Source organism: Mirounga angustirostris, unplaced genomic scaffold (assembly GCF_029215605.1).
Source record: "Mirounga angustirostris isolate CCGP_5_RB_7025 unplaced genomic scaffold, mMirAng1.0.hap1 SCAF_5, whole genome shotgun sequence".
In the NCBI taxonomy this organism is placed as follows: Eukaryota; Metazoa; Chordata; class Mammalia; order Carnivora; family Phocidae; genus Mirounga; species Mirounga angustirostris.
This window is the reverse complement of record NW_026991713.1, coordinates 113,163,258-113,177,771: the sequence shown is the minus strand read 5'-3', so window position 1 is coordinate 113,177,771 and position 14,514 is coordinate 113,163,258. Positions and strand designations below refer to the sequence as shown.

The 14,514-nt window shown below is 34.8% G+C and overlaps 1 protein-coding gene across 2 annotated transcripts in view; it reads left to right on the top strand.

The window, feature by feature from the left end:
* The window catches only part of KIF5B (kinesin family member 5B), a 47,609-nt gene that overhangs the window by 25,472 nt on the left and 7,623 nt on the right, over nt 1-14,514 (top strand). For both annotated transcript variants that reach the window (XM_045874254.1, XM_045874255.3), the window contains 11 exons: nt 342-410; nt 2,115-2,321; nt 4,863-5,006; nt 8,627-8,815; nt 9,404-9,521; nt 10,076-10,137; nt 10,234-10,343; nt 11,695-11,796; nt 13,115-13,175; nt 13,288-13,359; nt 13,533-13,637. In XM_045874254.1, the coding sequence (XP_045730210.1) occupies nt 342-410; nt 2,115-2,321; nt 4,863-5,006; nt 8,627-8,815; nt 9,404-9,521; nt 10,076-10,137; nt 10,234-10,343; nt 11,695-11,796; nt 13,115-13,175; nt 13,288-13,359; nt 13,533-13,637 (1,239 nt within the window). The remainder of the gene's footprint in view (nt 1-341; nt 411-2,114; nt 2,322-4,862; nt 5,007-8,626; nt 8,816-9,403; nt 9,522-10,075; nt 10,138-10,233; nt 10,344-11,694; nt 11,797-13,114; nt 13,176-13,287; nt 13,360-13,532; nt 13,638-14,514) is intronic.

Here is a 14,514-nt window from a genome sequence, read left to right as displayed (position 1 = left end):
TTGGTTTTAGGTGATGTTTTATATGTATTAAGCAGATACGGCAGGTTTGGAGTAGCTATATGGCCATTATTTTCAATAATAGAGTTAAATGTTTATTATTTTTTGCATTTAAACTATTAATAGCTTTTATAAACATGGACTTTTTAATTGTGTGATGTTACTGTTATTAATTGAAAGAAATTCCATCTCAGCATTTTTCTAGGAAACTGAAATAAGCTATGTTGAATTTAGAGAAACAGTTTTGAAATATTTTGGTCGGGGGGAATAGTAATCTTAGAATTTGTGTTAGCAAACAATCAGGTTGTGAACTACTTTGTTAACTAATTCCTTTAAAATTCTAGGATGAGGAAATTAATCAACAGAGCCAATTGGTAGAGAAACTGAAGACACAAATGTTGGATCAAGAAGAGGTAAGTTGAATACCTTACATACTGCTTTCAGAAAAGCTTTATAGTTTGTCACTATTATTTAAACATAAAAGATGAACCTACAGAGCTCAGAATATACTGGAGTACATTTACAAATTTTTTTAATATGCTTGTGCTTCACTGTGGATGTGATACATCATATGGATTGAAGCAAAGATTGACTTCCTCTTAAGGTCTTTCTTTTTTCAGTTTGAGTTCTATCTAACTGGAGGGGAGAGAAAGCTTTTTTCAGTATTTATTCTTTAATATACTTCTACTGGACTTTTTAAACTGTCTTCTACTTTCCTTGCTTGAAGTAGAGTGCTGTTTTATCTCCTTATTCTTCCCAAACCATGTCTTACTAATTCTTGAGAAAGACTTACTACACTGGGCTGGGATAACTTTAGACTGTCCCTCCCCTTAATGAAGAGTATTTCCACATGTAAGTGAAGGAAGAAATATTAAAAACACAATGTTTTATTGTCACTCGTTCACTTAAACACACAGATACAGGTTTAAAGGGATGATTTAAGAAAGAAAATAATGGATCTCTGAATTGCTTGGATCTGTCTTTAATAATTGTATAATTTAAGGTATGACTCACTGTGGGAATGAGAATGTCAGTGAATGAAACATTTTTTACTCTTCTCACCATGTCTATTTCATCAAACCTGTTCATTTTTGCCTTCTTTACTTTCATCTTAGTTCTTTCAGGTTTCTCTTCTCTAGTAGATTGTCACCTAGTTTGGACCCTCAGTTTATCTTATCTGGCAGAGCAGGGGGATAATTAAAAAGTGGTACTCCATTTAAGGTTTGTTTTGGAGATGGGGGCAAAAGATTATACAGCTTCAGTAAAGAAGAGATAGCCACCATCAATCACCTTAGTCCTGGTCACATCACCTTTGTATTTCAATTATAGCATGTTTCCTCAAAAGGGTCACTAGTAACATTTACACAATTCTTCATTATAATATTCTGTGCTGTGTGTTATAGGACATTTAGCATGCGTGGCCCCTACTTCTAAGTGCCATTTGCATTCTGCTCCATTAGAAATACTCCTGCAAATTTCCAGATGCCCTTCCCTATGTAAAAGCCACTGACCCTAAATGATTGCAGTATTCTCTTGAGTAGTCTCTTGGCTTCTCTACAGTTCAAATTTTATATGTTGATACTAAGTTTTCCTGAGGCATAAGTCAGGTGCCACCCCTTTTCTTTTTAACCAAAGAAAATCTAAACCTTTAAGCATGTCTTCTAAACATCTACTAACTTTTTTTTCTATGCTCATTATTCATGAAGCTAGTATGCCTTTTCTTTCTATTACATTAATTTGCACATGACTAAAATTGGCCAATTCTAGCCACCTTCTTCATGAATAACCTACAGAAATACCTTCTTGTTTTAAATACTACTAAGCACTCTGTCATGTCCTGTCCCTCCTTTATGGCTCTTAATTAACATTCCATCTTGTATTGCATCTATTTATGTACCTTTGTTTCTTCTTCTAGATTCCTCAAAGTCTTTTTTATTTTCTTGCTGTCTCCCAGTGTCTAGCACAGTGCCTGCATATAGTAGTCAATAAACCTGTTGAATGAATAAATGTTCACACAGTTAATAGCATCCACGTTTTATTCCCTTTGAGTTTAGCAAATAGATTTTTTAAATCTGTATACCTTGTAAAAACCTGTATACTTTCACTCTTTCATGTAGCTTTTGGCATCTACCAGAAGGGATCAAGATAATATGCAAGCTGAACTGAATCGCCTGCAAGCAGAAAATGATGCCTCTAAGGAAGAAGTAAAAGAAGTTTTGCAAGCCTTAGAGGAACTTGCTGTCAATTATGATCAGAAGTCTCAGGAAGTTGAAGATAAAACTAAGGAATATGAATTGCTTAGTGATGAACTAAATCAGAAATCGGTAGGATATAATTCTGTTTTCTTAATATTTTAGTACAAGTTTTCTTAATTGAAATTAAGTAACTTCTTTCTGGTAAGCTCAATACTGAGAGTATCTATTCATAAGGAATTCTTTTTTTTTTTTAAGATTTTATTTATTTGACAGAGATAGTGAGAGCAGGAACACAAGCAGGGGGAATGGGAGAGGAAGTAGCAGGCTTCCCGCTGAGCAGGGAGCCCGATGTGGGGGGTCGATCCCAGGACCCTGGGATCATGACCTGAGCTGAAGGCAGATGCTTAATGACTGAGCCACCCAGACGCCCCCATTCATAAGTAATTCTAAGCCTCAACTTCACTTTGTCCTTTATATAAAACCTTACAGGTGAAGGAAGAGGGTTATCTTTTAGTTCCTGAAGGTCTGTTAAAAGGTAATTAAAATGCCATTTGAAGACTTTTTGCTATTCCTAATACTCTAATGTTAAAGGGAAAATAAGTTTAACTTCTAGTTGCGCAATAATGTTATTAAATGGTTGTTCAAACTGTAAATAAGAAATGTACACATAAAAATAAGAGAAGGCTATACAACCTCATATAACTTGGGTTTTGTTTACTTTTACATTCCCAGCCCCTGGATTAGAGCCTACCTAACACAATGTAGAAGGCTCTTCCTTGTGATTCTGCAATAGATAAGGATCTTTATTTGTTATCATTGCTATAAACAGGATTTGCCACCCTCCTAGAGTGATGCCAAAGGTAGTATATAACTGTGATTGCAACTGCTGTACTTGCAGCATTATCATGGATGAGTGCTCTCTTTTTTTTTTTTTTTTAAGATTTTATTTATTATTTGACAGACACAGCGAGAGAGGGAACATAAGCAGGGGGAGCTGGAGAGGGAAGAGCAGGCTTCCCGCTGAGCAGGGAGCCTGATGTGGGGCTCGATCCCAGGACCCTGGGATCATGATCTGAGCTGAAGGCAGACGCTTAATGACTGAGCCACCCAGGCGCCCATGGATGAGCTCTCTTATTAACGTTTTATTACTGTCAATACCAACTTCTTGTCCAGAAACTGCATCTAGAGTTGGACTCGGGGTCAGTGTTCACTACTTATTCCCTGTCCATGTTCACCTACCTAAAGGAAAGCAGTCAATACTATTTTTAAAGGTTTCTTTCTTTTTTTTTTTTTTTTTTGAGTTTCATGCCCCTGATGAGAAATTCATTTTCCCCTATTAATCTCCAAAGTTACAGTTTAATAGCATGGAGATCAAGGTGCTTTTATAACTCTTATGAGTTGCATTATTAGCAAACCTAATTACTGTTTGGAAGAACAATAGGAGTGTCTTACAACTCCGTAAGCTGTCAGTTGGTCTTCAGTCACCAGTTTCAGTCATTACGACAGTTGTGTCTGTGTCCCAGTTATGAAACTGAATCTGTCAGCACTACATTGCTAATAGAAGTTAGAAACCTTATAGTGTTCTGCATCTTTTTATAAATGTGTACAATATTGCTATTCAGTTGTTAGAGAAAATTGTTAGAGAAAATACCTGATAGTGATTTAGACATTAAAGCATGATACCTTATGAGACTTGAAAGGTAGCACCTCGTATTTCAGATTAAACTGGGTGAAGGCACTACTGATACTCAGGAACGTAGGGAAATGACCAGAAGAAACAACAAACTGAAATGATGGCATCTTTACTAAAAGCAACTGCAATTTTTAATGCAATTTACAGACTTTTGGTCAGTATCTGACCTGTGGTATAATGATTAGTTTTAATGTGGCCAGATTGGGTTGGGCTTTTCAAAATTGTGGTGACTTTGTTGCTGGTAAACCAGCTATTATTTTAAACTTAATTAAACTCAGTAATGCTACTTCATCACTGTTTCCTAGATAATTGCTTATAGTATCAAAGTAGCAGTAATTATCAGGTGGACTATTTCCAATGACTATATAGAAAGTAGGTAAAGGAAACACACAAACCATCTAGAAAATTCAGTTCTAGTCTAACATTATTTTGCCCAGACTCTGTTTCCAAAGATAAGCCATACTGTGGTAATAAAAGAAAATTCAACCTAATTATTTTGAAAGTTACTCACTTCTGGGCAGAAAACATAACCCAGTCTCAAAAATTAGTGACATGAGGGGACATCTGGGTGGCTTGGTTTGTTGGGCAGCTGCCTTCGGCTCGGGGTTGTGATCCGGGGGTCCTGGGATGGAGCCCCTTGTTGGGCAAGCAGGGAGCCTGCTTCTGCCCCTCCCCCTGCCTGTGCTCTCCTGCTCTGTCAAATAAATAAATAAAATCTTAAAAAAAAAAAAAATGGTACAAACTACCGCTCTTCATAGAGCATAATATGGCTACTTTACAGAGTCTGTTAGGTCTAAAATATTTTCTAAGTTTGAACTGGGAGTTCTCCCAGAACTCAGTAGATCAGCTAGTTCAGAAAACTGAAAGTAGAAAATAATGCTTTTGTGAGTCCTGGCTGAAGTGAAATACCTGTCAGTATTTGAAGTAATCTTTCATTTAATAGATTTAACTGAGTCTTTTGTTTTGGGTTCTTTTAGGCAACTTTAGCAAGTATAGATGCTGAACTTCAGAAACTTAAGGAAATGACCAACCACCAGAAAAAACGAGCAGCTGAGATGATGGCATCTTTACTAAAAGACCTTGCAGAAATAGGAATTGCTGTAGGAAATAATGACGTAAAGGTAAGTATAATAATCAAATACTAAGTATAATTGTCAGTAGACAACTACTTCTGTTTACTACTGCAAAGTTCTTTACATACCCATTATCTCATTCACAACAGCAACGTGTAGTAGATGGTATTAGCTTCATTTTAAATAGGTGAGGAAAGAGGAAAAGAGTAAGAGGTGCTCAAAAGGCAATTTCAGTAAGTATCATTTATTTGGATCCCATGTTTGGTTCTTTTCTCTACCGTGTAAAGATTTTGCATTTAGAGATTATTAATAAATTACTGTACATGAAAGTATGTAACTGGGGCAGCAGTGAAGATTAGCTCAGAGAGTAAACTCCTAAATGAATTGGCCTGAGGTTGCTTTAAATGTTTGAAAAGATAAAAGATGAACACTACTAATTTTTTTGAAGTTTTATTATGAAAAATTTCAGACATACAACAGTAGAGAGAATAATATCGTGAATTTCAGTTACTAGTAATCAAAATTTTGCAGTACCTATTTCAACTATACCTTTTTTTCTTTTCTAATCTTTTTTAGGATACTAACATTGGTTATGTTGGCACTAGGCATATGATAAGAAGAAAAGATTAGTGACCTGGTAAATTTTAAAACTTAGACCAAAAAAGCAAACTAAGACTGTTAACTGCAAGCACATGTACATAATATGAAAGATTTGTATGTTGCAGTAGGTATTTGTTTGGACTTTTTCTTCTTGATTAAAGCTTAATTATGTAACAAAGAGAATAAACTTAACACTAGGGTTTATAGTGACAGCCTACTAAGAATAAGAAGCCCAGTTTAACAAAGTTTTCAATATGGAGCACACATTCCTTCTGTCAGTTGTTATTCAAAGCTGCTTTGTGTTGAGGAGACAATTAAAAATTTCTTAATGTTGGCTCATGCCGTTGAGACAAAAGAAAAATGTTAAATACTGGGTGACTTACTCTCTCTTCACTCTCTTCTCTCTTCAGAATGTTCCGTCTGAACATTCTGTATCCTGTTGAGGGTGAACTCATGTGAGATGATAGAGCTATGTGGGAATCTTTTGGGATGGAAAAGTAAATTTACTTCATACCAGTAAACACTAGAGAGGTGTTCAAAATTTGCCTTGTAGATTTGCAGCTTCTTTTTAGAAAAGTCTTTCCATTTTATGTTCAGCTAAGTCTTAATTTAAGTGAAAAAGTGGTAAAGAGAAAAGAGTAGAAAGGGCTTATGTTCAGTGGTAGAACCAGTGATATAATAAAGGGTCCTTGACTCCTAGACTGTTTTCTTCACTATACCATTATAGCATTTTGAAAACAAGTCAGCCTTGCAGATAGGTTCTTTTTAAAAAAGAATCTATGGATTCTCAATATTTTTGTCATTTGTATATAATTTTCCTCTTAACATCATCATTAAGCACTGCTTGAGCTTTATTAACTTTAGTGTTTTTTACATTATGGTTCACTCTTTGTGTTGTACAGTTAATGGATTTTGACAAATGCATGATACAGAACCACCATTACAGTATAGTTATATATGTAGAACAGTCACATCCCTTACAAATCCCTTGTGCTTTTTACCCTATTAATCCCTCTCCCCTGAACAACAGCCAGTGATCTTTTCACTATCTGTATAGTTTTGCTTTTTCCAAAATACCATATAGTTGGAATCGTACAGTATTTGTCCTTTTCACACTGGCTTAATTTTCTTAGCAACATGCATTTAAGTCATTTCATGGCTTGATAGCTCATTTCTTTTATCACCAAATATTCCACTGTATATGTGTACCACTTTATCCATTCATCTATCAAGGGCCATCTTGGTTACTTACAGTCTTTGGCAGTTGCACATAAAGCCACTGTAAACATTCATGTGCGAATTTTCCTGTGGACAAAACTTTCCAATTCAGTTGGGTAAAAATACCTAGGAGCATGATTGCTAGATCATATGTTAAGCGTTAGCTTTGTAAGAAACCCCCAAGGTGGCTATAGCATTTTGTATTCCAACCAGCAATGAATGAGAGTTCTTGTTACTTCACATCCTCACAAGATTTGATGTCATCAGTTTTTTGGTTTGAGATATATAGCGTTATCTCAATGCAATGGGATTGTTTGTTTTCTTATCTTGAGTTTTAAAGAGATCTCTATGATTTAGGTAGCAGTCCTTTACAGATAAGTGTTTTGCAAATATTCCTCCCAGTCTGTAGCTATCTTTTCATTCTCTTAACAGTGTCTTTTACAGAGCAGAAGTTTTTAATTTTAATAAAGCGCAGTTCACAAATTTTTTCTTTCAGGATAGCGTTTTTGGCATTGTGTCTAAAACCCATCTCCAAACCCAAAGTCACCTAGATTTTCTCCTGTGTTTTGGAGGTTTTTGGTTTTATATTTACATTTAGGTCTATGATCCACTTGGAGTTAATTTTTCTTTTTTCTGCAAGGTAAAATAAGGTCTGTCAAGCTTCATTATTTTACGTGTGGATGGATAGTTTTTCTATTACAGCTTATGAAAAAAACTGTCCTTTGTCCATTGAATTGCCTTTGCCCCTTTGTCAGAGATCAGATGACTATATTTGTGTGTGTCTGTTCCTGGGCTCTATTCTGTTCCAGTTACTGTCTGTTCTTTTGCCAGTACCACACCATCTTGATTACTGTAGCTTTATAATTAAGTCTTGAAGTTTAGTAGTCAGTCAGTCCTCTGACTTTGTTGTTCTTTAGTAGTGTTTGGCTATTCAAGGTTTTTTTGCCTTTCCATTTAAACTTTAGAGTCTGTTTGTTGATACCATAAAATAAACTTGCAGGGATTTTGATTAAGATTATGTTAAATCCGTAGATCAAGCTGGGAAGAACTGACATCTGAGTTTTTCTATCCGTGAATATGGAATATCTCCCATTTATTTAGTTCTTCATTGATTTCTTTTGTCATACTGATTTTATACTTATTGTATTAACATTTATGCCTAAGTATTTCTTTTTTCATTCTTATGTCTATGCCACTGTGTTTTTAGTTTCACCTTCCCTTGTTCATAGCTGGTATAGGAATGTGACTTTCATATGTTAATCTTGTATTTTGCCGTGTTAACTATAATGGCTTATTAGTTTTAGGAGGTTTTTTGTTTTGTTTTGTTTTTGTTTTTTAAATAATCATATCCTCAGCAAGCAAAGACAGTCTTATTTCTTCCTTCTCAAGCTCCACTTAATTTTGACAATGAATACTGTGCTTGAATTTTGTAATGAAACTTAAGGAATGTACAGTCACCACAGTTCTTCTTTGTCGAGCTTAGAAGTCATCCTTTCTCTCCCCTAAATATCATTTGTTTAGTTTTAAACTGGGCTTACATATGATTAGCAATGAAGAGGAAATCTAAAAACTGAAAGAGGCAGATGTCATCAGTTTGTTTTTAGGTTGCATTTGTTGTTTTCCTTTGTAAGCATGTATTAACACTAAGTTTTAGAAAATAAGGAAGGCAAAAATTAAGCTAAGTTCTACTTGCCCTTTATTAAGAATAATATTTAATAAAGAAAAACTCCATACTTTTTATGAATATCAGGTAATACTTATTTTGTTAAAAGATTTTGGAGTCTAATTGGGTAACCACAAACTGGACATTTTTGTTTTTAATTTTTTATTTAATTTTTTTTTTTTTACAGCAACCTGAGGGAACTGGCATGATAGATGAAGAGTTCACTGTTGCAAGGCTCTACATTAGCAAAATGAAGTCAGAAGTAAAAACAATGGTAAAACGCTGCAAACAGTTAGAAAGCACACAAACTGAGAGCAACAAAAAAATGGAAGAAAATGAAAAGGAGTTAGCAGCATGCCAGCTTCGTATCTCTCAAGTAGGTATTACAGAACAGTTTCTTCATTTTTTGAATAGCCATGTATACATTTCATTGATTGTAAAAATTTTAAGGAAAACGATCTTCTTTGGGGTTTTTTGGGGTAACAATAAAAAGGTTAATTCAATTAGTTTTTTCTAGGTTCACTGCAGTATGATATGAGTGAATTTAACTGGATTATATTTACTGATATGTATATGTTATACATAGAAATTTACTAGAAAGATGTGACTGATTTGGCTATTGAAAGCTCTAGAAGAATTCTACGGTAGACAATTGCAGAACCAGCTTTCTGGCTTTGGCAACTGAATGGATGAGACCATTCACCAAGATAGGAGTTGTAGAAGTAGGGAAAGAGAATATTGTTAGGTGGAGATACTAGTAAGAGTATCTCATAGTTCGGCCTTCAGTGCCTTAGTTTGCCAGTGTTATAAGCTGTGTAGGGAACTGTTTCATTAATTAAATTCTTTATCATTGTAATATTATATGCTTAGACATATAGAGAAGACTTGCTAACTTTCAAATTATCCTTAACAAAATGTGCATGATATTTTTTTGCACTTCATATCAGTTTATTTTTCCCAAAAGCATGAAGCCAAAATCAAATCATTGACTGAATACCTTCAAAATGTGGAGCAAAAGAAAAGACAGCTAGAAGAATCTGTTGATTCCCTCAGTGAAGAACTAGTCCAGCTTCGAGCACAAGGTATTAGCTTTTGATTTTTTATGAGTTCTACCTATATTAATTCTTTCTTTAGTATAATTGTAGTAAACTTATATTCACACTGATAGAGAATGGTAGGAATAGGGATAACTTAGAATATAAACAAATAATATATTTTAAAATGGTTTTGAAACCTGTTTTTGAAATTGTGTTTGAATATGGAAGGGGCCAATTTAGGAATTTCCCACAAAATTATGAGGGTGTGTGTGTGTGTGTGTGTGTGTGTGTGTGTGTGTGTGAATCTTAACATAGGGGATGTAGAAAGCTATCTCAGTCCCTACCATGGCCTAACCCATCTGTTCCAGGATTAGGCAAAGAAAATAAAGGAAACCATAATATCGACACAAAGGATGTAACTATATTATTAGTAAACATGTTCTGAGGTAGGAGAGCAAGATTTACTATGTAGCATTTAGATAATTTAAAGTCAAGTACTGCTAAGCAACAGATCCTTCATAAAACCTATTTGCTCCTTGGTTTATAGGAAGAACTTTAAGGCTTATTTCTTCTCCTGTTTTCTCTCTCTACCCAAACAGAGAAAGTACATGAGATGGAAAAGGAGCACTTAAATAAGGTTCAGACTGCAAATGAAGTTAAGGCAAGTTTGATGTAACATTGCATTCTAATGACTTTAATCCATTATTCTTAATCTTGATTAATCTGATTTAAATCCTTTCCCCCCCAATAACTTTAGCAAGCGGTTGAACAGCAGATCCAAAGCCACAGAGAAACACATCAAAAACAGATTAGTAGTTTGAGAGATGAAGTTGAGGCAAAAGAAAAACTCATCACTGATCTTCAAGAGTAAGTATACTTTCTTTCCCTTTGAGATATTAGAAACTAACTCAGAAAGATTGACTAGCAAGAGGATATAATAGATTACTGATGGACAATATATCCTTTTAGAAATCTGAATTTTTCATTGAAATTATCATTTTGACTTGAATGTAAAGAATCTTTTCACTTACAAGCGTAACTTCTAAGTTCTAGCTGAAATTTTTAAAAATTGGGCACCTGGGTGGCTCAGTTGGTTGAGCGTCTGCCTTCGGCTCAGGTCACGATCTCGGGGCCCTGGGATTGAGCCCCATGTTGGGCTCCCTGCTCAGTGTGGAGTTGCTTCTCCCTCTCACTCTCCCTCTTTCTCTCTCTCAAATAAATAAAATCTTTTAAAAAAAAAAAGTTTTAAAAATTAACTTCTTTTAAAAAAAAAAATTTTTTTTTTAAGATTTTATTTATTTGAGAGAGAGAGAGAGCATGAGAGAGGGGGTAAGGTCCGAGGGAGAAGCAGACTCGCCACTGAGCAGGGAGCCCGATGTGGGACTCGATCCTGGACTCCAGGATCATGACCTGAGCCCAAAGCAGTCGCTTAACCAACTGAGCCACCCAGGGCGACGCCCCTTTTTAAAAATTTATTTATTTATTTATTTATTTATTTATTTTTAAGATTTTATTTATTTATTTGACAGAGACACAGTGAGAGAGGAACACAAGCAGGGGGAGTGGAGGGGGGAGAGGCAGGCTTCCTGCCGAGCGGGGAGCCCGATGCGGGGCTCGATCCCAGAACGCTGGGATCATGACCTGAGCTGAAGGCAGGCGCTTAACGACTGAGCCACCCAGGTGCCCCTAAAAATTTCTTAACAGAGAAAAACTTCTGGAAATTGTGGGGTTTAGAAGGTTGGGGTTTTTTTTAAGTTTTTATTTTAATTCGAGAAATTTTAATAGTTGTATTCTTGGTTTTTCTAGAAGACATTTTCTCTATTTCCATAGCCATATGCATACATAGCCTAGAATTTATAGAAATTGGAGGTCTGCAACTAAATCATGATTTGAGTAGGAACCAGAAGAGAGTAACAAAAAATGATGACAAATTTTAATATGGGGGTCTTAATGCTAATACTTTAATGATAAAAACAGCATGAGATTCATGGTTTCAAACCAAAATATGGAAAGTATTTTATGACTGAAAGTAGCCAGGTCCTCTTCCTTTCTTTTCTTCCACTATGGGGACAGGATAACAGGTGGTCTTCAGTATTTCAATAGTGAAATTATAGAATTTAAGAATTTGAAAAAATTTTAATGGTGCCATTCAGAAAAATGATATTGTGTTGTGTTTTTTTTGATATTGATACTGTGTTATGTTTTTTTCTTTTGTCAGCCAAAACCAGAAAATGATGTTAGAGCAGGAACGTCTGAGAGTAGAGCATGAGAAGTTGAAAGCTACAGATCAGGAAAAGAGCAGAAAACTACATGAACTTACGTGAGTAAATGTTTTAAATCAAGTTTAAAAATAAAAACTTAGGGGTGCCTGAGTGGCTCAGTCAGCTAAGTGTCTACCTTCGTCTTAGGTCATGATCCCAGGATCATGCCCTGTGTCAGGTTCCCTGCTTCTCCTTCTGCCTGCCACTCCCCCTGCTTGTGCTCCTTCTTTCTTTTTTTTTTAATTAAAGATTTTATTTATTTATTTGACAGAGAGAAACACAGCGAGTAAGGGAATACAAGCAGGGGGAGTGGGAGAGGGAGAAGCAGGCCTCCTGCCGAGCAGGGAGCCCAATGTGGGGCTCGATCCCAGGACCCTGGGATCGTGACCTGAGCTGAAGGCAGACACTTAATAACTGAGCCACCTTGGCGCCCCTGCTTGTGCTCTTTCTCTCTCACTGTGTCTCTCTCAAATAAAATACAAAAAAATAAATAAGAGGATTGCAGGCATTGCTCTTGGTTATCCAGTGGACACATTTTTAAGTTTGTATAGACTAAAGGGTATTTTTCTTAAACTTTCTGAGTTAGTTTAATATATACCTTAAAATTTGCAATATATTATCTTGTACTTGAGTGAAAGCAAGATCCTGTATTCTTCACTGATGGTAGGTTCAGATTTCTGTGTATTAACCTGCTTGCTATTTCTCTGCCACCATATTATTCATTATAAAAATAGACCTTAAATGTCATTAAGTCATTTAGAAGATTTCAGGATCTGCCACAAAAACTGACTTTTTGTGAAATTTGATCTGGGATAAAAGAACATTATTGATCCAGCCTTGTCTTTTGAACAGAAGTTTTCACCATTTACTTTTCCTAACATACTGAGTATAGTCAGTACTCAGTTTTCTAGAATCTTAGCAGGTAGAAAACTCATGATTATAACTTTTCACATCTTGAATTTATGAGAGATGATGTATAAATGGAATTGCTCTTATTAGAATGGTCACATGTCAGGACCATTTCAGAGTTGGTTTTATATAAACTCTGCCGAATCTCAACCATAGGTCTATTTAGAATAATTTTAATATAAAATACATAAAATGTTTTAGTCTTCAATAATTTATAATTCCCAGTTAATCAGAATTATTTTGGATAAATAGTAGTGTGTTCTATGTGGCATATTCTAAAATATAAGAACCACTCCTTCCTTATTCTTTGAATTCTGCTACATTTTATTTTATCTCTTCCACTGCTATAGTAGGAGGGTTTTTTCCTAACAAACTGTAGATTTTGGAGATTATATGGCATACAAAAATTTATTTGAAAATAAAACTATAACTTATGAGTTGAAAATATATGTATATTCTGCTGTTTAGAGTCATGCAAGATAGACGAGAACAAGCAAGACAAGACTTGAAGGGCTTGGAAGAGACAGTGGTAAGAAAAACTTGAAAATAAATAAGATAGTGGAATGTTTAATGGGTTTCCCCTTGGTTATACTAAATATTTAAAGACCAAATTCCAAAAACATTGCTGTTCTTAATTCAAGGCAAAAGAACTTCAGACTTTACACAACCTGCGGAAGCTTTTTGTTCAGGACCTGGCCACCAGAGTTAAAAAGGTAATAAAATAATACTGAGGTGGGTATTTATATAAATGGTGCTCACTATGTTTAATTATATTTGTAAGTGAAGTAATTTTACATCGTCATAACAATTTTTGTGTACTTAAGGTTAGATTTTTTTTTTTTAACTTTTAATGTTTTCATAGTATTCCTTGACCTTCTTTTCTTAGAGTGCTGAGATCGATTCTGATGACACTGGAGGCAGTGCTGCTCAAAAGCAAAAGATCTCCTTTCTTGAAAATAATCTTGAACAACTGACTAAAGTGCACAAACAGGTATATAAAGAATGTATTTTATGGTAGCTGCAACATTATAAGAAAAAAAATTGAGGAGTGGTGTTTGACTATTTCAGAGGCCTAAGGAATTTTCATACCCTGAGCTGTTCCATTATTTTATCTAGCAATTATATAAATAAATCGCTAGCAATTTTTAGGGGAGTTAATCGGGAGTTATCAAGAGGCCAGTGAAGATGGATATTATTTATTTTCTAGGATTTCAGGTCTGTCAGTTTTTCTCATTTATTATTCATGATTTTTAAATCCTTCAGTAGATAGGACTATGCAGTTAAAATACAATCTTTTTTGTCTTTTTTTTTTCTTTTTTGTCTTTTGTCATTTAATGCCCCAGGGTGTGAAATATATAAAATAATGAGGCAGTTCATTTTTTTAAAAAATAGTGCTTATTGTGTGGGTCCTTTTTGTTGTTGTTTGGTTTTTTGTGGCTTGATATGTGATTTAATTATTTTTAAAGTTTCTTAGCATACTGAATTGTTATACATCTTTGTTAGTATAACTGTGATGTTTGTACTAGAGTAAAGGAAATTTTAGCCCTTTTTGCTTTCCACACTTATTTTAACACTTAAAATGGTATTTACCAGATTAGTACCTTACCGAAGAGACCTAACACTGTGTTGCAGCTTATTGTTATTGCCTAGTGGGGAGACAGAATAATCTTCCCCTTGGCCCCCCGAAATTGAATAAAATTATATCTTTGTGAGAAATACATATATAGATGATATGCATGGATGTATGTATTCTTTGCATGTTGCTGCCTAAGTTAAATTAGCTAAATGAAAAGTGTTAATATAAAATGTAGTTTTATTTTTTTAAGAGAAATTATGAAATACTCATATTTTCTCAAATCATCGTTAAA